General features: G+C 38.9%; 1 protein-coding gene across 4 annotated transcripts in view; it reads left to right on the forward strand.

Annotated features, from left to right (window-relative positions):
- The window catches only part of LOC129732834 (probable nuclear hormone receptor HR38), a 315,336-nt gene that overhangs the window by 268,052 nt on the left and 21,367 nt on the right, over positions 1 to 25,917 (forward strand). For all 4 annotated transcript variants that reach the window (XM_055694123.1, XM_055694124.1, XM_055694126.1 and 1 more), the window contains exon 2: positions 23,392 to 23,648. In XM_055694123.1, the coding sequence (XP_055550098.1) occupies positions 23,392 to 23,648 (257 nt within the window). The remainder of the gene's footprint in view (positions 1 to 23,391; positions 23,649 to 25,917) is intronic.

A 25,917-nucleotide genomic window follows, 5' to 3' on the forward strand; every position in this document is an offset into this window, starting at 1 on the left:
TGTGAAATAAGACAAAAAGTCACGAGAGGCAGGTCTTGGTTACCGGCGCGCAGTTGCCTGCAAGAAGCTCCAAAAGCAAAACATTGGATAACTAACAGCAAGTAGTGTACCGTCTGATATCATCATCAAACATGAGCGCGACACGGCGAAATACAAGACAGCTTCTAATAGACAGGACCCCTGCCCGAGCAGCCGCGCAGTTGATCGCGGGAGGGAGTCCGTGTGTCCCTAGAGCTTTTGCTAATGGTAGCTGGCGACAACTGCGATGATGATAGGAGCCATCACGCAGGCTGCTGGTTGTTGTGGGAGAATAAAACGGTACGGTTTACCACTTTCCTCGGTTTGATCGGGTCGGCGCGAAAAAGAATGGTGGCACCATCTGTCCCACTACTCGCGAACCGGGTCGTGATGGATCTTTCCCCGCTGAAGGCGAAAAGCAGAGCGGTAGGTTACACAAGTAATTAATCATAATTATACAATCAATTGGAATGAACTTAGATTGGCACGGTAATTAATAATACGAACATGACGAAAGCTATTTACATACGCGAGGCCGATTCGGGAGGAATCAATTACGAGAATTTATTGTCGAATTATTTATTCATAATGAAAGGTCTAAAGTGCATCCGACGCTTATATTTTCGACTAATGCACCGAAACGGGCTTGACAGAAAAAAAAATGTTTCGACTAGTTATTTTTCCTTGAGATAAATCTGGTTTTGCATCTTATTTTTCGTTTATTTTTGTGCATGCAAAGGCAAAGGTTGAACTGTTTTAGGTAACTTCCGGACTTTTTTATCACTCTTACATTTGTTGATTCTATTTCAATTGGCTCTCCGGCCTTGGGATTATAATACTCCAGACAAGTTAGTTAAACTAGTTTAACATTCGAAAAGTGCATATCGGTTTGCTTGTCCTTAAAACCAACCAACACCAACATATCAGCTGAGCGCGCATTCGAACTTCGATTATCCGTATTAATCTACCTAATAGTGTGAACCGTCCTTTCTAATACAAACTTCATTATTTATAAAAGAAGATATAGAGCCTAAACTTTGGTTCGACTCTTCAAAATACATTACAACATAACTTCAAAAAAATTAAAACAAAAAGAATTGATGACAAAAGCTGTTGGAACCAATGAGAAACCACTATTAAAATAAAAGAATTTGAGAAAAAAAAATACCAAATTTGCGGTAACAATTTATTTACTAGAGAGCGGTAAAGTCATTCAACCATCATTTTGGCTACATTTGTTTTTGATTTTAGACTACTATCAAAAATTTTAATCTTAATTTAAATTTTAATTTAATTTTTTTTATTATTATTACTATTATTGATATTTAAAAAACTCAAAACTCAAAAAAACTAGTTAAAACCGAGAAAATAATTTAATCGAGTAGTATATGGCATTCAGCCCTTCGGTTTTTCTAGCGATTGCAGTATCTTTTTGGAACGAAAATAAAAAGATTTATGGATAACCGTAAACTTCCAAAAGGTTACCTAAATTCAAACTTTTTTAAATTAAAAATATCCAGAACATTTAAAACTACCTTGCGTTATGAATACTAACAAACAAGTGGTTCGGAATATCCGCCGTAAAGTTCAATCACTATTTTAAAGGTGTTCATCAGTTTTTGGCCGAAAGAAAAAAAAGGTCAACAATCCACCGACTATGGGACATACGCTGCGTGTGCATCCTTGCAGCCAGATAACATGTTGCATAAGCCCAAAATAAAATCAAACAGATCGCCGACTGCCTCCAATCTGCAAAAAAAAGCTGGTCCAATCTCCAAAAAAAAAACACCGTGCAACAGTAGGCAGCACAGAAAAAAGAGCGATCGCGAAAACGTCTGCGCGTCTTCACTTTCGCTTTGGCAGATCTACCCAAGACACACTGGGGAGTGCTTTGGTCAAAAAATCAATGGTATTGACATTGGTAGGTATTGTCTTAGAGATTAATTATCCTAACTTGGCTTTCGATAATGGTGTTTGTTGTTCTCCACAAATATTTCTATTCTGACCAATAAAAATCGTCGAAACCTTTTTGCGTAACTGACCGCACTCAGCGATATCTTTCAACTAGTTCCAAAGAGATTTTTCTCATACATACTGGTGCGTCCTACAATTTAAACGCTGGTAACAGACATGTGAAGTAGCGGTAGTGCGGTAGGGCAGCAAGGGGCATTGAAAAAAAAAGCTAATTCGAACTGATTCAGCTGAATGAAGAGCGGATGGCGCTGCTGATGCAGAAGATCACATACCTGGGAGGTTTGTGTGAGAAAATCATCATCAGTGTAGAAACTGGTCATTTTCATTGACCCGCGTAGATCTAATCGGACGCCGGAGTGCTGTTCGGCGTTGGCCGTGAGTTTTTATTTTTGGGTCCCCGATCGAAGCGGACCAAGTGCTTGTGTGTTGGCAAACTTCTTGGCGGGATCCGCGGGAATATGCGCAAAGATTTACCCAATGTTCAATATATGGGCGAGGGCATCCACTCAAAGGTTGAGAGGTACATGACCCTTCCGTTTAAGTTTTTTTTCGGGTAAACTCGACAGGGTGAAAGAGATCAACAATGATAAAGATTGTACGCTGTCCGTGGTTTTTCTACTAGTTTAGCTTGCGATGTCTGATAATTTCAATGATTTTTGTTACAGTCATTGCACAAAAAGCACTTGATGTTGATGTTTAGAATACGTCAAAATTAACGTTATTTTATGATTGAAATACAACGTTTTATTAAATATCTTATAATTCCTTTGGACTACGCTAAACCCTACGATGTTTACATTTCTATAATCAACGACGTTATTTAAGCTCACCCAAGTCAAAGCTTACAAGCCATATGTCATGAGCTTATCGTACATCGTGCCGCTCTCAACCATAAAAAATCATTTTCCTCGAAGCATGGAAGGTAAATTTAGTATTTTGGCTTTTTATGACTGTTTAATGGTTGGTTTATCTCTCCTCTCGTGTGGCCTCGGGGTTGAGAGTTGAGCTGGCTCTCCGGTTTTGTAGCACACGTTCCGGCTGCCGGTCACTAATGCACCTGTTCCAGCGTATTCGACACATAAAACAGATTTTTAAGTGCATGTTATTATACTTAGCTAATTTGTTTGGCTGTTGCTGATAATGTGCTTTCTTTGGAAGTACGATTTGCAACCTAATGGACTTTTCTCTTGTGAAGTCACAGGATCGCTCTGTGCAGTGTTCCGTTATGCTAACCATTTCTGTTATTATCTTTATTTTATCCACATGCTATCTTGAAACCTGCGTTTAGTGCCACAGGCTTAACGCTGCTTTTTGTTTTTATCATTTTTAACGTCGCCGCAAAAAGTTTTAAAAAACTAACTACTTAACTTAACTTCACTTGTCTTAGAATACTCCATTTTTATTAACTAAAACGCTGAAGTTTGATTTCATACTTGCAGAAAACATTGGCCCTTGTATTAGGTGTGCAACTAAGCTTTTGCTGTTTGTCAATAGATAGCGTAAGTAACAAAGCCTAGTCGATTTTAACATATCTTAACGTGATGAATCTAGCATAAACATACCACATTGATACATTAATAATTTTGTTGTGGCATCGTATGCTTTTAGTTGCATGAAAATGTCTGATTTTGTGTCAAATAATCGTCATTTGCGGGAAGTTTCATTTTCCTTATTTCATTCTCAAGAAACGATGGCTGAACTGCATCGAGATTTTAAAAAAAAAACTTTAATTTTGATAATGTTAACTGTTCGTGTGATAAAAGGCCGAAAACCTTCGAAGACGCCGAATTGTAGGAATTGCCAAACGCAGGAACAGCTTGCATCGGTAAAAGAAGTAACCTGCCAAACCATTTCCAAGCGGTCGCCTACTTGTTTATACTTCTACTCTAGGCACAGAAAAGAAAGAGGTTTACTTTATCGCATCGTGTCGGGTGATGGAAAATGGATTCATTACAGCAACCCAACAGAAGAAGGAACTGCTTGGTCATGCTTCTACGTCGTCAGCTTCACTGGATAGACGCTGCGAAGGTTATAATGTGTATTTGGTAATACTATTACGCTGTTATTTAGCAGTTGAAACCGGCCAAATTAGAAGATGATCCCAAATTAAGCTCAGAATGGTCGAAAACCTGATCTAAAAGCCTGAAAAAGCCAAAATAGAAAATCATCCCAAATTAGGCCCAGAATGGCCGACAACCCCTTCAATAGGCCAGGAAAATCCAAGAAAAATTATTCCAGAATAAGCTCAGAATGGTCGAAAACTCTTTTGAAGGTCAGCAAAGGCCAAATTAAAAAATGATTCAGAATTAGACCAGAATGGCCAAAAAACCCACACACAGGTCAGAAAAAGCCAAAAAACAAAATGATGCCAAATTAGGCTCAGTATAACCGAAAACCCCTTCCGAAGGCCAGTAAAAAGCCTAATTAGAAAATGATCCCAAATTAAGCTCAGAATGACCGTAAATACACTAAGGTCGCTTTTCACGCGGATTCCGGAATTTACGCGGTATTTTTTTCATACGCGGATTTCGGTTGTTCTTCACTCGGATTGCAGAATTTACGCGGGTTTTTTTTGCGGATTCCAGAATCTACGCGGTTTTTTACGCGCTTTCTTTTTACGCGGCACGTATCCCCCGCGTAAAAAGCGACTTTAGTGTACCTTCTAAAATTTTGCGAAGCCAAAATAGAAAACGATCTCAAATAAAGCTCAGAATAACCGGAAGCCCCTTTTAAAAACCAACAACAAATATCGCACGCTAGCCTGGGGGCTAATGCGGTCTCGATAAACTAAGATCAGTTGAGAGAATTCGTTATCGATATTGTTTCCGGCACATTTTGCATGTTGTAGGATAAGTACAACGATACACCGTGCCCCAGTGCTGAGTTGAGTAAATTTCCAGCTCGAAAAGATCCTCGACCAGATCGGGAATCGAACCCGATATCACAACCGTGTGGGAGAGCTAGCCGACCGAAAAATAGAAAATGATTCCGAACTAAGTTAAGACTGCCCATAAACGAGCCTCCTGAGTGCCAGAAAATGTCAAAATAGTGAATGTTCCAAAATTAAGCTCAAAATGAGAATGGAGGTCAAAAAAGTACAAAATAGAAAATGTTTCCGAATGGCCGGAAACACTTTCTAAGGACAGAAAAAGCCAAAAAACAAAATGATCCCAGATTAGGCTCAGAGAAGCCGAAAACCCCTTCCAGAAAATGCCAAAAAATTAAATGATCCTAAATTAAGCTCAGAATGGTCGAAAACCCTTTTTAAAGCTCAGAAAAAGCCAAAATTAGGCTAAGAATGGCCGAAAATTCCTTCCAAAGGCAACAAAAAGCCAAAAAAAATTATCCCAAATTAGGCTCAGTATGGCCAGTCCAGAAAAGGTCAAAATTAAAAATGATCCCAATTTAAGCTCAGAACTGTCCAAACCGTTTTTGAAGGCCAGAAAAGCCAAAGTAGAAAATTATCCTAAATTAAGCTTAGATTGGCCCCTCTTTATTGTCAGCAAAAGTAAAAAAAAAAACGATCCTAAATTAAGCTCAGAATGATCGGCAACCCCCTCTGAAAGCCAGAAAAGGTCAAAATAGAAAATGATCCCAAATTAAGCTCAGAATGGTCGAAAACACCTTTTAAAGCCCAGAAAAGGCCAAATCGGAAATGATCCAAAATTAGGCTGAGAATGGCCGGAAATTCCTTCTAAAGGCCACAAAAAGCCAAAAAATAAAATGATCCCAAATTAGGCTCAGGATGACCAAAAACCTCTTTTTAGATCCAGAAAAGGCCAAAATAGAAAACGATCCCAATTTAAGCTCAGAATGGTGGAAACCCTTTTAAAAGGCCAGGAAAAGCCAAAATGGAAAAAAAATCCCGTATTAAGCTCAGAACGGCGGAAAACCCCTTTTAGAGCCAGAAAAGGCCAAAACAGAAATTGATCCCAAATCAAGCTCAGAATGACCGAAAACCCCTTCCGAAAGTCAGAAACGGTCAAAATTGAAATGATCCCATATCAAGCTCAGACCCTTCTAAGCCGGAACCCCTTCTAAGGGTAAGAAAAAGCCAAAAAGTGAATGATCCCAAAATAAGCTCAAAATGGTTGAAAGCCCCTTTCAAAGGCTTGAAAAGGCCAAAATAGGAAATAATCCAAAATTAGACTGAGAATGGCTGAGAATTTCTTCTCAAGGCAACAACAAACCAGAAAAGAAAATGATCCCAAATTAGGCTCAGGTTGGCCAAAAACCTTTTTTAAAGTCCAAAAAAGGCCAAAATAGGAAATGATTCCAAATTATAAATTCATGCATCGATCAAGACTATGATGTAATCATGCTAGTTGAGACTTGGCTCGACAGCAGAATTAACTCTGTTCAACTGTTCGGTAACCAGTACGAAGTGTACAGAATCGATAGGAACCGTTTGAATAGTCTTCGCGGTGTAGGCGGTGGTGTCATTATTGCCGTTAAAAAAGCTCTCGATTCCTGTTCCTGCGATATTGGATTTTGTGCTGCTCTCGAACAACTATTCATTACAATTCAATTGAATGGTTTGAAACTCTTTGTTGGATGTTTTTACTTACCACCCGAGAAAAATAAAGATCCTGAGCTTATGAAACTCCATATCGGCTGCATTGAGAAGATCTGCGATGCTGCAAGTTTGAACGACATCATTATCATAGCTGGTGACTACAATCAACCCAAAATCGCATGAAAGCGTTCACGCCACGGTTACATGTTTGTTGATGTTTCGAACACTACCTCCAGACGTCGTGGTCGGAACGAAGCATCGGTTCAAGAAATACTTCTTGACGGTACCGCTAGGTGCAATTTACTGCAAGTGAATCCAGTCAGTAATTTTAACGGACGATACTTGGACCTGCTGTTTCTTAATGACGGAGCGAACTACACAATTCCGGTTAGCGCTGACGATCCTTTAGCACGTTTGGACTCATATCATCCTGCTCTGATGTTTGATGTCATAGTACACTCTCACCTACCGCTAGTTGAAGATATAGACACGACGGCATTGAACTTCAAGAGAACTGATTACTCAGCACTTAGTGATTACCTTCAAACTGTCGGCTGGGAGCCAGTCACTAGTTGTAACGATGTAGATGAAGCTTTACTCCGATTCAACTTGATTGTTCAAGCCGCTTTAGTGAGATTCACTCCACTTTTCAAACCTCCACGCAAACCTATTTGGTCTAATGCTCAACTTCGTTCCTTGAAAAGAATTCGTGCAGCAGCTCTTAGAAAGTTTACCCGAAATCGAAATCCTACTACGAAAGCTATGTTCAACAGAGCTAGTGGCAACTACAGACGATATAATCGCCTACGATATGCTGAATATGTGCGAGGGCTTCAAGAGCGGCTACGTCAGTATCCAGCCAAGTTCTGGTCGTTTGTGCGATCAAAGCACAAAGAGAATGGGTTACCTGCGACAATAAATAAGGGAAATGTGGTGGCTTCTACCAACGCCGAAAAATGTGAACTTTTCGCCGAGCATTTTGCTACCGTATTTAGTCCTCGTAACCATGCAGAGATTGATCCTCAATGCCTCGAAAACGTGCCTTTAGATGTAGTCGATTTGGATACTTTCCATATTTCCGAAGACATGCTGTTAAAAGCCTTACGCAAACTGAAATCTTCATTCACGCCTGGGCCGGATGGTGTTCCAACTGTTTTCATGAAGAAGTGCTCGCAGGATATTAAAACCCCTCTTATGAAAATTCTAAATCTTTCGATGCAGCAAGCTCGGTTTCCTTCAGAATGGAAAAAATCGATTATGTTTCCGGTGTTCAAGAAAGGTAAAAAACAGTTTGTTGAAAACTATCGAGGCATAACGTCCCTTTGTGCTGGTTCTAAAGTTCTTGAGCTAGTAGTTAGCGACTATATAATGTTCAACTGTCACAGTCACATTTCTACGCAGCAACATGGATTCATGCCTGGTCGATCAGTTGACACGAATCTCATGGAGTTTACCTCTCTGTGCTTTGATGTAATTTCCCGAGGTAACCAAGTCGATGCAATTTATACCGATTTGAAGGCCGCCTTTGATCGTATCGACCATGACATAGCTCTAAAAAAGTTTAAAAAACTTGGGTTTTCCACCCGCCTTTGCAGCTGGCTGGAATCTTACCTGAAACAGAGGAAATTACAGGTCAAAATTGGCACAACTCTCTCCCAGGAATTCACTAACTACTCCGGCGTGCCTCAAGGCAGCAATCTCGGGCCAATTATGTTTATTTTGTTCTTTAACGATGCCACGAACCTATTCACAGGAAGTTACAAGCTTGTGTATGCTGATGACTTTAAAATGTATGCCGAAGTAAAAAGTTTGGCTGATTGCGTCACTCTACAGTCTCGTCTGGAGCAATTTGCTACGTGGTGTATTGTAAATCGAATGACCCTTAGCGTCGAAAAGTGTGTGACCATCTCATTTCATCACAAAGTTAGCCGCGAAGCCTACTATTATAACTACACGATCCATGGACACTCGTTGGAGCGTGTTGAAACCGTAAAAGATCTTGGTGTGTATCTAGATTCAGATCTATCATTTCGACAGCATCAGCAATTTGTGATTGACAAAGCTAACCGACAGCTTGGCTTTTTATTCAAAATCGCCCAGGAGTTCGATGACCCGCTATGCCTTCGATCACTCTATTTTGCGTTTGTACGGTCTCACTTGGAGTCTTCCGCCGTCATTTGGTCACCGTATCACGCAACTTGGATACGAAGAATTGAAAGCATTCAACGGAAGTTCGTATGGTACGCCCTCAGGAATCTAAGGTGGCTCAACCCGTTCGACCTGCCTCCATATGCAGCCCGTTGTAAATTGCTGGGCATTACCACGTTGGAGAAAAGACGAAAAGTCTCGAAAGCTGTTTTTGCTGCCAAACTGCTTTCAACTGAGACTGATTGCAGCTCACTGTTGGAACAGCTTAACGTCAGTGCGCATTCCAGGCGTCTGAGATCCAGAGCCGGCTTCCTCCGTCGCCCATTAGTCAGAACGGATTATCTCCTGAACTCACCGCTACACTCGATGAGTGCAATTTTTAATGAATATTTTCATCTATTCGAATTTGGAGAGAGAGCTAAATTGTTCCGGCGGAAACTGCTTCAAGAGACGATTTGAAAATGGATGTTCATCGAAAGTACCGTTCCTATTATTCTTAATATGTTTATTTTTATTTTACAATCTTGACTATGTTACATGACTTTCTGCTTAGAACTAAGGATATGTCACTTTTTATTGTTACTTATATTTGTTCTGTGTTAGACCTAAGTTTATACATTTATTTTAAAAGATATGGGGTTTTTATGCCTAATTGTTGGCTTTTCCCCATCACCCACATTTCATGTAAACCATTGTGTTGGATGAAATTATTAAACAAACAAACAAATTAGGCTCAGAATGGTCAACAACCCCTTTCAAAGGCCAGAAAAGGCTAAAATAGAAAATGATCCCAAATCAACCTTAGATTGGCCAAAAACCCCTTCTAAGGGTCAGAAAAGAAAATGACCCCAAATTAAGCTCAGAATGCTCGGAAGCCCCTTCTAAAAGTCAGAAAAGGTCAAAATAGAAATGATCCCAAATTGAGCTCAGAATGGTCGAAACCCCCTTGAGGCCAGAAAAAGCCAAAATAGAGAATGATCCCAAGTCTAGTTCAGAATTGCCGGAAACCCATTCTAAAGGCCAGAAAAAGCCAAACGAGAAAATGATCCCAAATTAAGCTTCGAATCGGCGAAAAACCCTTCTAAAAGCCAGAAAAGCTTAAATTAGAAAATGATCCCGGATTAAGCTCAGAATGGCCAAAAACCACTCCCAAATGACAGCAAAATGCCAAAAAAGGAAATGTTCCCAAACTGAGCTCAGAATGGCCGAAACCCCCCTCTGAAGAATCCCAAATTAAGCTCAGAATCTCGGAGAAACTCTTCTAAAGGCTAGATAAAGCAAAAAAAGACCCCTCATTAGGCTCAGAATGGCAAAAAACCCCTTTTAAAGGCCAGAGAAGGCTAACAAAAATTATCCCATATAAATCCCCTTTTTACAAAGGCCAAAAAGTAGAAGAGTTTTTGATGTCTGTGTTAGGAAAATAAGCCAATCCTACAGAAAATCTATGGGAGAATCCATCTAAAAACTCTTTTCTTATTTTCATCATGCTCTAAAAAAACTGCGGTAATAATTTTTTTTTTTCTGTTATCTTTTACTACATAAATAAAAATGAGTAACTGTCCGTATGTCACGATTTAACTCAATAACAGATCAGTGGATCGGCGTGAAAATTTGCATACAGGGATTTTTGGGGCCAGAAAAGATTACTGTGCTGGTTTGAGACCCCTCTCTTCTGGAAAGAAGGGGTTCCATACAAATGAAATATCAATTTCTGCATTACTCAAGAACTAAACAAGAAAATGAAACCCAATTTTGAATGTGAGGATTTTAGAAAACAAAAAATGTTTCTATGATGGTTTGACATCCCTCCAAGAGGATCCCACACAAATTAAACACATGTTCTAACCAATTTTTCCTGCAACAGCTTGAACCATGGAGATGATGCGCAGAAGCCAAAAATCGACTCCAGACATTTTGAACTCTCAGATGGCGATTTCCGGTTTCTGGGGAACACCCCTTACTCTGGAAGTGGGGGGGTCTTACACAAAAGAACCACATTTTTCAAGCAACTTTTCCGGAAACAGCTAAAAAGGATCGAGATGATACTCAGAGGCCAGAAATTGGGTTCACATGCGTTTTTGAAAACCAAGATGGCGACATCTGCTTCCTGGGTACAGCCCAAAACTGCTAAATGCCCGGGACGAATAAAATTGACCCTAGATGCTATTTTAAATTTTTCAAGGCCACCGTATTATTTTCAGAATTATTTTTTTAGTCTACATAAATAAAAATGGGTGACAATTCAACTTGAGACAGATTACCGGATCAGATTACCGAATCGGCGACTGGAAATTTGCATGTAGGGGTTTTGTGGCCACGAATAAGTAACCAACCATCCAACGGATAATGTTGAGAAACAAGAACTAGAAAATTTCCATTCGCGTTTACAGACTATACTCGCAACAAATCACAAGGTCAATCTTAAAAATACTAAAAAAGCAAGAAAATAGACAGGACAAAGCGCAAAAGCGTGGATAACATTATAATTTTTTAGATTAAATTTAATATTTTTAACCGCTCTAAAACTCGTTCTTTGACACTCCGCTCTGCTTTAGTTTTCAAGGAATTTTAATTCCATTGCAGCATGTGATTTTTTTGCGGAAAATTTCAGCACAACTCAGAGCTAGCTCTTTACCCAAAATCCAATCGACAATCAATACATTATTCAGCTGAGACTTCAACATGTTTTTTCGCAAAAACCCTTTCTTATGTTTTGGTTTAATTAGATTCCACATGACTAACACATGACTCACGTTCAAGAAATACCTTAAATAATCAAAAATAATAAATTCTGTTTTTCGCTCCAACTTTCAAAACCTAAATAAACAAAAAAAAATTAAAGACAGATGTCACAACAGCATAAAAAATAGCGAATCATCCATTTCCATATTTCGTGTGTTAAAGTTCTGTTGCTGTGATAATTAATTACCTGCTAAAAAGGTTATTCATTATTTATTCGATAACGAAATTTAGTGAATCTCGAATATACTATTAATAAATCGAAAGAGAGAGAGAGAAACACGCTCTCGCTAAGCGATGCAGAATGCTTCTTGCTAAATGATAATTTGCATCCTATGAAACCATAAAATAATTATGACTGAGCATCCTAACCGCTTCTGAATTTGTAGTATATTTTGATGGCTTTATGAACGCATCCTTTAGGCCACTATAATCATGACTGTCGTTTGCCGTTTTCAGCAAAATGCATATATCCTAAAGCTATCAATTGGGTCCTAAAGCCATACCAGTTTTTATATATCATTTGATAAAGGCATGTTTTCTGAGCAAAACGTGATTTTTGAAAAATGTTTATCGTTTTCCTTCGATTTTTAAATGAATAATAAAAAACTGCTCGAAATGTCCCAAATGACAGTTCTCTCATGTACAGTATATGGGAGAACTGTCATTTAAGGCATTTCAAGCAGTTTTTCATTCTTCATTTAAAAATCGAAGGACAACGATAAACGTTTTTTAAAAATCACGTTTTGCTTAGAAAATTGCACGCTTTCAGCTGATATGTAAAAATCAGAAAACCGTGTAAAACTTTAGGACCCCATTCCACTAAATGACTTGTTTGTATTAAGCAATCGTTGTTTATCAGAGTTTTTAATGTTACTAATGACACCCGAACTCAGGCATCATAAATCTTCTTTTTTTTATGGAAACAATTTGCGTCATGTAGTTTTTGAACTCCGAATCCGTTTGCAACCTAACCTGGGAAAAGCGATTATACAATTTACTGACGCCAAGGCCCAGAGGATTAGAGTTGGTTTGCAACATTTCGTCCATAAAACCTGTTATCAAATGAAGAGCACATGCTTAAGCAGACTAGTATAATTCCGTTTACTGCCGGTTTAATGATTGTACAATTAACCTAAGCACCCGACTCCAGTTGATGGCCGATTGAGGTTCGCCCGAAATGGCCCATTCGAGATTAAACCTAAATTATACAGCGCTCAGCGGTGCATTCCAACTAGCGCCGAATTCGGTTAACTTAGAGGCCTTGTTTAAGTGCGCTAGTTTTCAAACAAAGTTCAAATCAAACGTCGTCTAGGTGGACGCCTCCACAAGACCTTGCGCCTGTTCTTCGTACTTCAGGGTCAGAGGGTGCTCGCAATTGTTCACCGCTGCTGCACATAATCTTCTATTGCCATTGGACAACCAGCACGGACACGGACAAATTATTGTAAGCATCGAACTTGAAATTAGCCGGAATTAGCAGGCACCAGAAACCAGAAATTATATCGGCAAACAAAACAGAAAGCGGTAGAGGTCGACTCGGTTTCGACCGTCAAATGTCTGTGCTACCATCAGTTAGCCGCGGACAGAGGCAGATAGGCTTTTGGCAGCGAAGAAGCGGTCTGATTGTGAAGTAATGGTGGGAACTTTTCTCATTTCGTTAGTTCGGATGGCCGCGCTGGAGACCTGCGACCACCGACCGTCGGGTGCACAGAAAAATTGGGTCTATTGCCGTTTCTAGGCACGGGTGGGCGTAAGGAGTGGTGTGTATCATGGAAATAACAGAGACTAATAATTAAATTAAAATCAAGTATAGAGATAAACGTCTAGTAAAAGATGGACAGTGATGTTGTTGCTTATATGGGAAACGGTAATCTTAGCGTGAAGTTTGGGATTCGACCTAGAAGCTCCTATTAGCTGTGAAGCAACAATCGTGTGGGAATTAGAAATTTATGTAAATTGAAATAAAAGCAGAAGATTTTTTGTCAAGTTGTATGATTCAATAGAAATATTGTTAGTATTTACAATTCTGAAATCCATATTATAATGTAAACTAGAACGCGTGCTTCGCCATGCCCTAATAATCGTACATTTTGATGTCAACGTTTTGTTGGCTACGTCCTACTTGAACAAGCTTTTATGCCACACTGCTGACAGTTTCATCAAAAGCGGGTGCGAAATTACCAATAAGTAACTGCACATTTTCAACTGAACTGTTTCATCCGATCGTCCAACCTGCAATTCATTCAAAGGTAAATTATAGCTCCAGAATCGGCATTACAACGCAAGCATAGCTACTGCAAAAAAATATATATTTTCCTCATCATGTTCTGAAACTTTCGTCTTTTTTTCTCGAGCACGCTTCTATCTGTTTTTCCTTGTTCAGCTGTACACACCTCTCAAAGTTGTTCGTGCCGATCATGTTTCCGTTGTCATTTCAGTTTATTTCAACTTTGTATACAATTTTACCCGCTCGTTCCCGACAGCTACCCGATTAAGGGAGTCTCTTCGTCAGTCGAAGGAGGTTGTTTTTTTTTTTTTGAGGTGAAAAAATAGACTCAGAGAAATAGTCTTTTGCATTTATTTAAAAGCAAGTTTGGACATGAGAAAAAATGTTGATGATAATAAAAAATAATGCACTTTTCAAATTTTTTATTGTTCTTGAACATTTTTGGACAAAAGTGCATGATTATATCCAAAAACTTCTTCCGAATACAAAAATGCTTTTATTGTATGTTACTAGTAAAAAAAAGGTTGTACTCGCGTACGCCGTTCAAGTTCTCTCCCTTAAGTCCTGTTTTCATCTTCACTGAATTTTGCTTAACTTCTTCTGACTTAATTTTATTTCCCAAGGAAAAACCCTCTTGTAAGCCTACCGTATTTAGACGCTTTTTTGAGTCATTTCACGCGATTTTATCTTCTCTGACAAAATTGTTTGTCATCATTGTCGCTGCTTCGTCGTTCGGGAATCGGCTGTGTCGTTGCGCCGTCGTTCAATATGAAGCTGTTTGTTTTGGGGATCAATTTCTGCTTTTATGTTACGTCTGCTCGGCCCAGGTGCAGATCTTTGTTCGCTGATTCGCCATTTTTGGAAAGCCTTTGCGCAGTATGTGTAATTGCTCGGCATGCCAATCCAGCGGTCTGTGTCTCACGGTTTTGATTTTTTTAAGAGAAGTACTCGCATATCCGTTACGTAAAGGCTGAGCTGCGTCTTCGGCGACGGTGGCAAGAAAGATGCGCGGGTAGCAACGTAACAAGTAACTTCAATTAGCAACTATTTTAGGTTTTGAATTTCTTTTTCGGAAGTGAAAAGTACTGAACAAAATTGAACGATTCGTGTCAGTAAGTGGCAAGCGACTTTTTACCTTAACTGCTCGTAATATTCACCGACTTTTTTTTGCGTCCGTTAGGCGGCTAGAAAATCATGCCTAAGAAGGAAACTTCAAAAAACAACAGACTGCAACTGAATACAGCGAATGGCGCCTCATTTGCTAAACAACAATAGCAGCAGTTTGTAACAAAAGAGTTATGATTAATTTATGACTAGGTGAACTTCAACGGGAGAATTAGAGTGAAATGAGCCTCAAGAAGAAAAAAACAATGAAAGTAATTGCAATGAGACCTTGATATAGACTTTGATTAATTTCATTTTTTTTTTGTTTTTGTTCAAAACATACGTAGAATAATTATTCCTAATCGAGCGGTGCATTTTAAACTCCCTGCACTGGATTCTCGTTATACTTGAAACTACCGTCGTCGCTGACAAGTCGCGTTGTTTGCACAGCAGCCGTCAGCTCGGTTCGGTTATTGTTTCGGCTTCGCCTAATTTTAATAACAATTTAACAAGCTTCTCAAAAGTGTTAACAAGAGTGTATGCGTGATTTCCATTCAAATGGCCGGCCGCGCAGTGGCCAACACACTCGACGACGCGGTTGATGTTTCGGAAGGAGTGGCATACTGGGGAGGTTCGAAGTAAAAAGAAAAACAGAATCCAATCAATCGGAGTGTACATACGGGCAGCATTTTTTGTAGTTATTATGTTGAAGCCAGACAAAAAAAAAGAAATGAAACTACAGCGTCTTCAGTAACGAACGAAGCAAATATTGGTTCAAGGATGGAAGTGTGCTTTTGCTTCGCATACTATGCTTAGAAACGCCAGCTTGTACTAATTTAAACAAGACAAAAATAGACACAAATCATTCGTGATATTGCTTTGAATACAGATTATTACTGTACTGATTTATATGTGTTTGAAACAGTGCTATTAACAATCATTTCCACTAGCGAATTCTTCGAAGATTGCAACCAATTTTGTTTGATTTTCTCTTCATATTTTCATTCTTTCAATGAGCTGTCATACTCCGTTTCACGGTCACACAATAAAATTTGCTGGTAACCCTACCAAACGATCTTCACCATTCCTTTGGTAAAGCGAGAATGAAAATTGAAGAGCAAACGTTATCAAATTGAACGCCAAAATTGATCCATGAGCGGGTTTTCCGGAACCAGTTCCATCATTAGTCACGTTATGCCACTGCAATGTACAGTAGACAAGTTAAATTCACTAAATTACAGTTCACACAACAAAACTCTACGTGATAAATTTTCAAAAAAGTTGAAACGGGAAAAATCAAACGAAAACGTTTTTATTGCGACTGGTAGATAACTTGACATTCCTTTTTATGACAAAAAAAACGAAAAAATCACAGGAGGGTTGTGTGCAAAGCCACGACCGCAAGGTTGAAGTAGAATACTTTTACAAAAAAGATAACCCGGCTGCTTGCGTGTCAGTCATTCTTCCTAGCAAATAAATGTTGACCGCCCATTGGCAGTATTGAAAATTCTGTGCAAATGAAGTTGAAGTACTACTCAATTTCAGTTTGCACAAATAAATACGACCTCACTGAACAGGAAAAGAACAAACTCTTTACGGTGCAAACAAGTTTCAACAGTCAGAGTATATGTACATGTGAATTCAAATTAAGATAATTAACTTTTGGTTAAAGCTCAGAGCGAGAAAAAATTGAATCTTCAATTCATTTGTTTGGTTGTCCAAAAAATGACAGTTTGTCGTTGAATTTAAAATCGGATATGACGCTGATTGCATCTCTGTGTTTTGCCGATAGCGGGAGATATGGTGAACTTGCGTATGACGAAGGCATCGTATTACCTGTTTTATTGAATGGGAGAAAGAGGAATATTGTAATATTTTGTAAACATTTAACTCAAACAATATTACCAAATCGTAGTCAGGCACTCTGACAACAAAGTTGAAGGCTGTTTTCACACTGAAAATCAGACAGCCAGCAGAAGTTTCGATTGCCAAAATCCAGAATGCCGAACAGCCGTAAAGAGAGTTGTTTATTTACCTACGGCAAGTTTCTCACCCCATCGCTTGTGTTCGCGTTCACCATGGCAGAGGCCTAACTGTCTTTGTGAACGCGTTCTAACAGGGCAGTTTGTTATTCAAAGTCGGTTATGCTGATCGCAGCCTTCGCGCTGCCCCTACAGTAGGGGGTTAACTCAATAAAGTAAAAATTAGACAACTACAAAAGAATTCGATTGCATCCCGCACAGAATGTCTGTTTGTGTTGATGCCAGAAAATTATTGGTCTTCAATTACTTTTTTATTTGCCTTGAAAAAGGCATTTTGCGGTTCAAAATCGGTTGCTGATCGCAACCTTTGAGCTGCTCTAACAGTGGGGGAATTAAGATACACGGACAACATGCACTGTGAAGCTATTTCACATTCAGTAAATTAGACGGGTGCGACAGATTTAAATTGCTAGGATCCACCACAGAATGCTTGCTTGCGTTGTCAAAAATTATTAACTTTCAATGAGTTGTTTATTTGCCTTGAAAAAGGCATTTTGATTTCCGAAATTGGATTTCCTGATGGCAATCTTCATGCTGCCCCAACACGGGGGGAATATGGGCAGTCTGGCGACACACGCTGAGAAAAACCGCGCTGCTCCTGAGACGTGGTGACCAACCACAGGGCTAGTGCTGCTGCTAAGGAAGGACGACTGCTGTTGTCGCTGTCTAGAACTATTATGAGTGGCTCCGGCTGAAACAGGCTCTTTTATAGGGCAAATAGCATGTTTACAATTGCAAGGTATATAATTCTGTCGACCGTGCTTGGGAAGCTGTCATATAACGACCAATCAGAGGTCGAATTTTTCGTTTTGACAAGGCTTGACTATTTTCAATAGTACAATAGTGCGAATAATAAAATTACAAATATCTTATTTTGAGAAGAATCTTAGAAGATTTTACAATCAATTGCTGCAAGAACGAAGGAAATCCATGGGATACTAACCGATTTATTAGCAGTTGAAATTGGACATATTTTTCACTTTTTTCCGGTTTAAGATTTTTATTTCACATCCCTATGTAGCCGAACTTCCTGAGAGAAGCATTCTACTTCAAAAGAAGCACTAAGAAGCATTGCATGAAAATGAAATATTTCCAACACTTTTATAGTGGCTATTTTCCACGTTCAGGTTAATGCGCTGAAAAATTTACTTCGAACCAGGTTTATATTTTAACCTTGGTTCGAAGTAAATTTTTATTCTAATCTTCCATTTCTAGAATATATAAAAAACAGCAATTTACGATACAAGATTAATTCGGCACTTGATCAACGGAATCTGCATAAATTGATAATTTCTGAAGCTGCTGGAGACAATCGGCAATTTCAGAAGCTACTTTTGTGAATTAAATAGAAACCAACGAAAATGTTACTCATTTCCATAAATTGAACCTTCGACTTCACTGGTTAAAGCAGTTGTTGTCGGCAATTATTCAATGCAATTTATACGCTAAAAATATTCACTGGAATGTTTGTAAGCTGAATGAATCCCACTCGAATCGAATAAACCAATCATGCGTTTTTTACAATGTAAAGATGGAAAGATGGTTGTACAATTATGCAAATCTTTACGACTCTCTTACTTTCATTAAAGACAGTCTCAATTGATTCAAGTTAGAGCCACTTAATATTTGGTCGGCGCTTTTCATTTATTGTGGCGCCTTTAGTGGCGGTTACGGGAACTCAATGACAGCGCAATGATGAGGAAGGTTTGTTGAACGATTGACAAGCAGCTACGATTGAAAGTCTGCAGAACAGCTCGGACGAATCTTGGGATCACACTACGCGATTTGGCTAGGAAGTTCTCGGCACCGTACAGCACTGTTCAACGAATCTGTCGTCGTGAAGGCCTGCGGTCGTTCCACGCCAGCAAGCACCCCAACAGGACCAGGGATACCAAATGTGCAGATTTGTCTGCAAAACGCAGATATTTAGAGTCCGTGCGCAGATTTTTAATGATTCGCAGATATTTGCAGTTTTTCCACAAGTGCTGAAGATTTTTGTCAAAGTCTTCTTATATTTTCGCAGATTTTCTCGAAATGTGTGCAGATTTTCACAGATTTTTGCCTGCGCGAGCGAATTTTTTGTAAATTTTTCTCAGATTTTTCTGGTTTTTCGAGCAGTTGCAGACATTTTTCAAAAACATCTGTCATCTTTGCCTCTAGCAGAATCTCGTTGCAAAACGCCGCGCTAGGATGTTGTATGAGTAAGTCTTGACCAAATTCGACGGCTGCATTTCAATGGACAGACAAAGAGACATATGTAAAAATGGATTTCGCGTAGCTCCTAGGACAAAAATTCAATACGTCCAAGCGCAAAGGGGATGTCGCCAACCGGTTTAAATTCGTGTTTGCTGACAAATTCGCCCGGAAGCTGATGATGTGGCAGGGAATCAGCAGCTGTGGCAAAAAACAAGGTTTCATTACCGGATCAACCATGAATGACCAGATGTACGAGGAACAGTGCCTCCAGAAGCAGTTTTTGCCGTTCATCCATGTGATTGGTCCGGTGAAGTTTTGGCCTGACTTGGCCAGCTGTTACCATAGCCAGAAAGTCATGGATTGTCACAAGTAGAATGAAATTGATATCATCAAAAAAGCTAAAAGCAAAGCCTTGGTGCTACATTCCGATTCGAAACTCGACCTCCCGTCTATTCTCTGTGATCTCAAGAATTTTTCTACGTGTTTTTTTATTACGCAGATATGTCCCACTTTGTGGGACCGAATATAAAATGGATCAAGCTTTAGTTGAAAGGTTCAGGAGAAAACTTCTTCATTCTTGTGGCAATCGATTGGAAAATTATACACTCATCCACCCAACTGCAGAAAATTGTTATTTCACTATGCGATTGAAAATTGCTTGGGCTATTAAAGAGCCTGCTTATGGTCAAACTAATTACATTCTTTTGGGCGATAGTGGAACGGACGGACGTTCCTATATAGCGTAAGGGAATGCGGCAGTAGCGACAGCGGATTACAGCGGTGTCAGCTGGCTTTCTGAATTTGCTTTCGGCTTAAGCATATCGCTTGCCGGTTGGCTATATATCTCAGAAGCAGCGTGGTAGCAGCAAATGTTTTGTTTTGCCAGTTGAGGGCTACGGCCTTCTTTTCCGCGATGAAGCTACCCTAGCAATTAAAATCTGCCGCGGCTGTCTAATTTACTTAATATGCAAACAGATTTTGCAGTGTGTGTTGCCAGAGTGCCTATTTTCCCCACGCACTGTCGAGGCAGCACAAAGGTTGCGATCAGTATACCCGAAACAGCAAACTGCCTTTCTCAACACAATTAAACAAGTAATTGAAGATTAACCATTTTTTCAAAAGGTCTCAAGTGCAAGACTTTGGAGTGCTTCCTTATTCCGTTCAGTCAGTGATATCGAATTTTTATAAGCTAATTAGAAACCAATAGCCCTCCAACAGCTCGTTTGCACGAAAATTCGACAATATTACGCTTCGGTTAATTCAGCGTTACACCTTAAAATTTATTGCCGGGTCTTGGTAATTTTGCCGAGAACGGCCCCACTGAGTGCTCAGTTAAAAAAATAATGAAAGCTGTTACATTTTCTCGTAAATCTCGGTTCACCTAACTAAAATTATTGCACAAAATATCCGTAATCTCGGTAGTGATAGCTCAGGCTTTTGTACCGAAATTTCAGTTAGAGATTTACGAAAAAATGAAACAGCTGTCATTAATTTTTCAACCGAGCATTCAGTGGTGCCGTTCTCGGCAAAATTACCGAGACCCGGCAATAAATTTTAAGTGGTTACAGCACTAATTGGAACTCGATTCACCAACCAGCATGAATCGAATTTTATCCCCCAGCAGCACAGTTGCAATATGCAGTACACGCCACAGCGAGTGAAATAAATCGCTTGTCGTTCCAAGCCGCAACACGATACGGGTTATATTGTTGCGTGTGATAGAGCACCGTCGGTCTTTTTGCGCTGGCTACGAAAATTAAATGCGAATTAATTAATCTTTCGTCTGGTGTAGATGAGAGAATGCGAAACTTGAAAAAAGGCGGAGTCTATTTCAAAGCACTCTTCGGGTATAAAAAAGTGCTTCTTGGTCAAACTAATTACATTCTTTTGGTAGATGTTGGAACGGATGGACGGTTCTATATTAGCTGTAGCGTAGCGGGTTGTTTCAGTAGCAGCAGCGGGTTGCGCCAGTATCGGCTGGCTTTTCGAATTTGTTTTCGACTTAAACAAATCACTAGCCGGTTGGTTACAAATTTTTTCGAAAGATCTCAAGCGCTAGACTTTGAAAGTAAATACTTTCTTATTCTATTCAGTTAGTGATATCGTATTTTTATGCACGAATTTGAAGCCTATAGCACTCCAACAGCATGTGAGAAGTACGGAGATTAATGCCATCGTTACGATTTGGTATATTGTTAGTTGGATTCCCAATCACAGTCATATTTTTAGTACTTTAGCACGGCACGTAACGAGTAAATTGTCTCATACTCCAAGTAATGCAGTATTACTTTGTATTATTCTTGTACAATAGACTTCTAGCGTTTATTTAATGAAGTATTGTTCTTAATTTAATGCAATAGTGGACTTTATGACTCATTAATGGAACACTTTCAACAATGCATTTGTTAATAGTGTGCGTAGTTCTACGTCAGTTATGCGCTCGTATCTTGGATACAGCCTCCTACTTTTGTTGCATAGGCCTTGCCCATATTTTTAGGTTAAAAAAGAAAAAAAAACACATATACATTTCGAGTTTTAGGGAAACGATTTAATTATATAAACGGTAAAACTTCAAGGCTTACGGTAAGAAAAATAAATTTAGTATTCATGCAAAAGAAAACAAAAAAGAAAAATCAAACTAAACCTTGGACGAAGCCAGAAACCTTTTAAAATAAAGCATGTTTTTTGATTGGTGAGTGCTTAGAGGTTTTGTTTTTTAAACTTCTAAAAGCAGTAAATTTCCCACAAATTTTAGTTAAAAAACCTCTCACATCGGATTAGTTCCAATTACTGTTGAGCTCAGCGTTCGACAACCGATCAGCTTCGAACGATTCCATTTCACACCAAAATCATCCACTACACTAGTGGCTCGATTGTTTCACGTACAAACCTTCAGCTAATAAATGGGGAACACAAGTAGCCCGCTTCTTTTTCTGCCGAATCTCCTCCGCTGCATCGACGAACGGCTTCCAACCAACGATGACGAAGGAAGAGTCGGAATCTTCGCACGGGCACCTCACTATAATTTTTATAATTCGTTTATCTTATTAATAGCAAGATTTATAATAGCGCTCATCAGCAGAGGTGGCTGCTTGAATCACTGCTCGGATCGGAAATTAAATAATTTCAGACCAACTGGAGTATGTGTTTATCTTGGAGGCGTGCGACCTTTTAGGGAGAAATTTTTTTTTTTGGAAGGCAGTTCGCATCGAAATCATCAATTAGCCGCTGCTTGATTGCGGGTTTCATTGGCGTATGAATTCACTTTCTTCCTAATGGATGAACTAGAAATATATTTTCACACGCCAGATATCATCAGGTTTGTTTGTGTGTACAAGGTGTCTGTATAAAATACAAAAAATCTGTCATCAATTTTTCAACTCTTCGACAATTTCAAAAGCGTTCAATATTAATATTTAAAATGAGCTTTGTTACTTCACGAAACAATCCAACTGTTATAAAAATCCTAATGGTATCTATAATTAACTCGCTAAATATCACTGATTTTATAGTCTCAGAGGGATTACGTGCATAGTGTTTTTTTTGCATCTACGCTTCGCGATAACAATCAGCGCATTTATCATAAGCTTCGAGGTGGATAAAGAATAGACTTTCATACGGAGTAAGGGTTTTACCGTTACATGCAGTGACTTCAGCAGGGTATGTAATGGAATTATTCTTCTCTGTGAAAATAAAAAACAATCATTTTACAATACCAAACGAATGATGACAGTACAAGCGTGAAATTAAGTTTCACCCCAGCTAACCGCTGCTCTCTTCTGTTACATGTAGCAGGTATGTAAATCTTCGGAATAAAAAATGAATGCTCGCAAAAACACCGAACCGCGCTGTGATGCGCCGGCCCACCGCCCGAATCGGATTGAGGTGCGAGCCACTCCCATCAAATAACAAGCGAACCGGCTTGGTTAGATCAAATTGACAAGCTTGATTTTATTCTAATTTCGTCCTCTAGCGCGAACTGATAGTTTATTAAATGCAGGGCGTTACTGAAACTAGGATCTTTGAGCAAGTGGTTATGAAGCAATAAAATACCAATAACATTAGGCACACAACTTTCGGAGGTTTCTTCTGTTCGCCGAATTGTGATTTATAGTTTGTGGTTCGGTGAAAAAAATCAATCGATAGGCAGTAAGGTTGTACGTCGAATCGAGGAAATTTATTGCCAGTATACTGAACTTCACCATAAAAGGCCATGCCCATGTAGAACTAGTGATCTATTTGATTGATACTATGACTAAATGTACGGACTTGAGCAGATAATTTGACCTTCAAATTTATGTTAAGGAAATCAGTCAAAATCCTCGCATGAATTATGGTATATCATGGTATTCAACAAAACCAAACCACTAACAGTGTAATGAAAGCGTTTAACAACCCCTATTTTTTCTCCACATTATTTACAGGTGCTCCACAACTTCTGTCACAAGTTGTAACCTCGCCACTTTCGAGTGCTGTTCAGTGCACAACAGCGGTTCCCGTGACTACAACAGCGATCCTCACATCCGTATCATCGAATTCTGCGAGCAGCGCTGCGACAGCTGGAGGACACACCTCGGCTACACGCCATCCGACTGCGCATCCGAATAGTGCAAAGGCTACCGGCGAAACCGGAACCGGCGGCAGTGGTGGTAGCACCAGTATGTTACTGTTGCAACCTCAGGTATGTAATTATTTACGCGTTCTCCGTTTTTTTTTTTTTTGGTGATCACTAAATTGGTACAAATCAATGCACACTATTAGAGCTCGTTCCCGAGTCAATTGTCATTTATACATTCACCAAAACCGCCGGCTACGAACAAACCGATGGAAATTGGTGATATACAACGAAACACGATTATCATCTCTTTGTCCGCGATCAGAATGGTGAAAGTGATTCCCTTCCCTCCCTATTGTGCAATAAACCGATCGTGATTATGCGCGGACTTGTTCCATCGGAAGATCGATTTTCACATCCGCATCTCTCTTTCTCTCCCTCTCGCGGCCTTCAAATGCGTAGGAGTGTTGACAAAGCGGTACGACTTGAGGTTCGGCTCGAGCAAAAAAGTTATCGAATCGTTTGACTAAAAACACTGCACCCACTTTTATGCAAGGGATGTCATCCTCACGATCGGCACTGATTGACGGAAAGCGCGGTGATGGAAAAGATAAAGTTCCCAGTCACGAAAATGGCACTTTCGGAAAATAATAACTTATCAGTTGCAGGATGACACTTTCCAATGCAAAAACATATCTACTAACGGTTACGGGGGACAAGTCGCGAAAATCTGATACGCTATTTCGATGGAGTTTATAACAAATGGAAATTCATAAGACATCAAATGCAAGCAATGGCTTTTCAATGACACTCTGGCACATAAGATATGAAAGCAAGATAGGACTATACTTTCTAGCGTTTACCACATGCTGGGCATTCGATATCTGCAAGCAAAAAGATGTTGCTCGAGTACTACTGGGCCGACGTCGGAAAGCGTCGGTAGCAGATAGGTAAATGACACTGCCTGAGTTATCAGCGCTCGTAACTTGTAGATATTGGAAAGATAAGTTTTTCCACCATGGCTGTGTAAATTGGCAGCCAAGTGTCGGGCAAAAACCGGTTATTCAGATAAACATTCAGTATAGCGTGTACTATAAATTATTATAACACTGATAACACGGTGGTGTATTTTGTTGGTTCCTCTCTTTGGTTTTTATAAATTTTCACACAAGAAAACACCCCAATTCAACTTTTTTTATCTTAATGTTTCCGTCTGTCTTGAAGACTTCATGTCGAAATAAAGAGAATGAAGATATTTTTGGAATGAAACTTCCCAAAAATTGAGAGATAGTCCATTCAAATAAAGAAAAAAAATACAAAATCGGTAAAGAATTCATCTTGAAACAATATAAAAGTTGGTCAAGTTGTTAGTTGTTGAAGGGAGAAAGTGTGCCCGAAGGATTACAATATAACTCTGCATATATAGGAAGTTTATAGTCTTGTACGTTTTAATCGGAACTTGTTACAAAATTTCGTTCCAATTTTATATTCTAATGATCAACTCTCTATGTAAACGAGAATGTAGTAGTCGAATCAATTTCTATTTTATATTTCATTTCATTACGGTATTTACAAAAAAAATCATTCTACCACTATAAATTAAATAGTTTAAAAATCTACATTTTAGTAATTCCTTACTAAAATGTAGATTTTTTTTATAATAGTGTTGAAAAGACGTCAATTAGGATTGTGTGTACAATATATAAACATCTTGTCAATATAAAAATTATTAGTCATAACTTTAAGAATACAAATAAATCTCATTCTATCTTTGAAAATAACCGATTTAGGTTGAAAAAAATACATTTTTCGCTCTTACTTTCTTATTTCAATTTTACGCTGAGCCTGGCTTAGAATAACTTTTTGGGCTTTTTAAGAGAAATAATAAACTGACATCGTATATATCTCAATTATGCTCAAAGTTGTTATTGTTCTTCATTAAGAAAATATGCCTTTTTCATTTGTTTCTCGTTCTTTTTTCGACAAACATAAAAAATATCTCTTGGTCTCAACTTGGAGGCCCATTTGACTTTATATAATGAGAAATTTTCAAAATTAAATGGTTTTTCATATTTGAGAAAACTTAATTTAAAAACATGACATTAATTTGTTACAACTTAATATATTTTGCATGTAATAGCACACATGTTTTTTTGGTTTTTTTTTCTTAAAACAAAAAATAATTACTTTCAATTTAATCCACAAAGAACAAAAACCGATCAGCTGGTTCAAAAGTTATGAATTTTGTTAAATAAAATACATCGAATAAAGTCTTTTTTTTATTGGTCAACCTATTTCGGAGCTGGTCGCCCCAACGACCCAATCTAATTGAAGGTAATATTTTTCTAGTTTTGAGCTGATGACTCCCAGACAGGGCCCCGCCCGGGGAAAATAC

This window comes from Wyeomyia smithii, chromosome 3 (genome assembly GCF_029784165.1).
Source record: "Wyeomyia smithii strain HCP4-BCI-WySm-NY-G18 chromosome 3, ASM2978416v1, whole genome shotgun sequence".
Lineage (NCBI taxonomy): Eukaryota > Metazoa > Arthropoda > Insecta > Diptera > Culicidae > Wyeomyia > Wyeomyia smithii.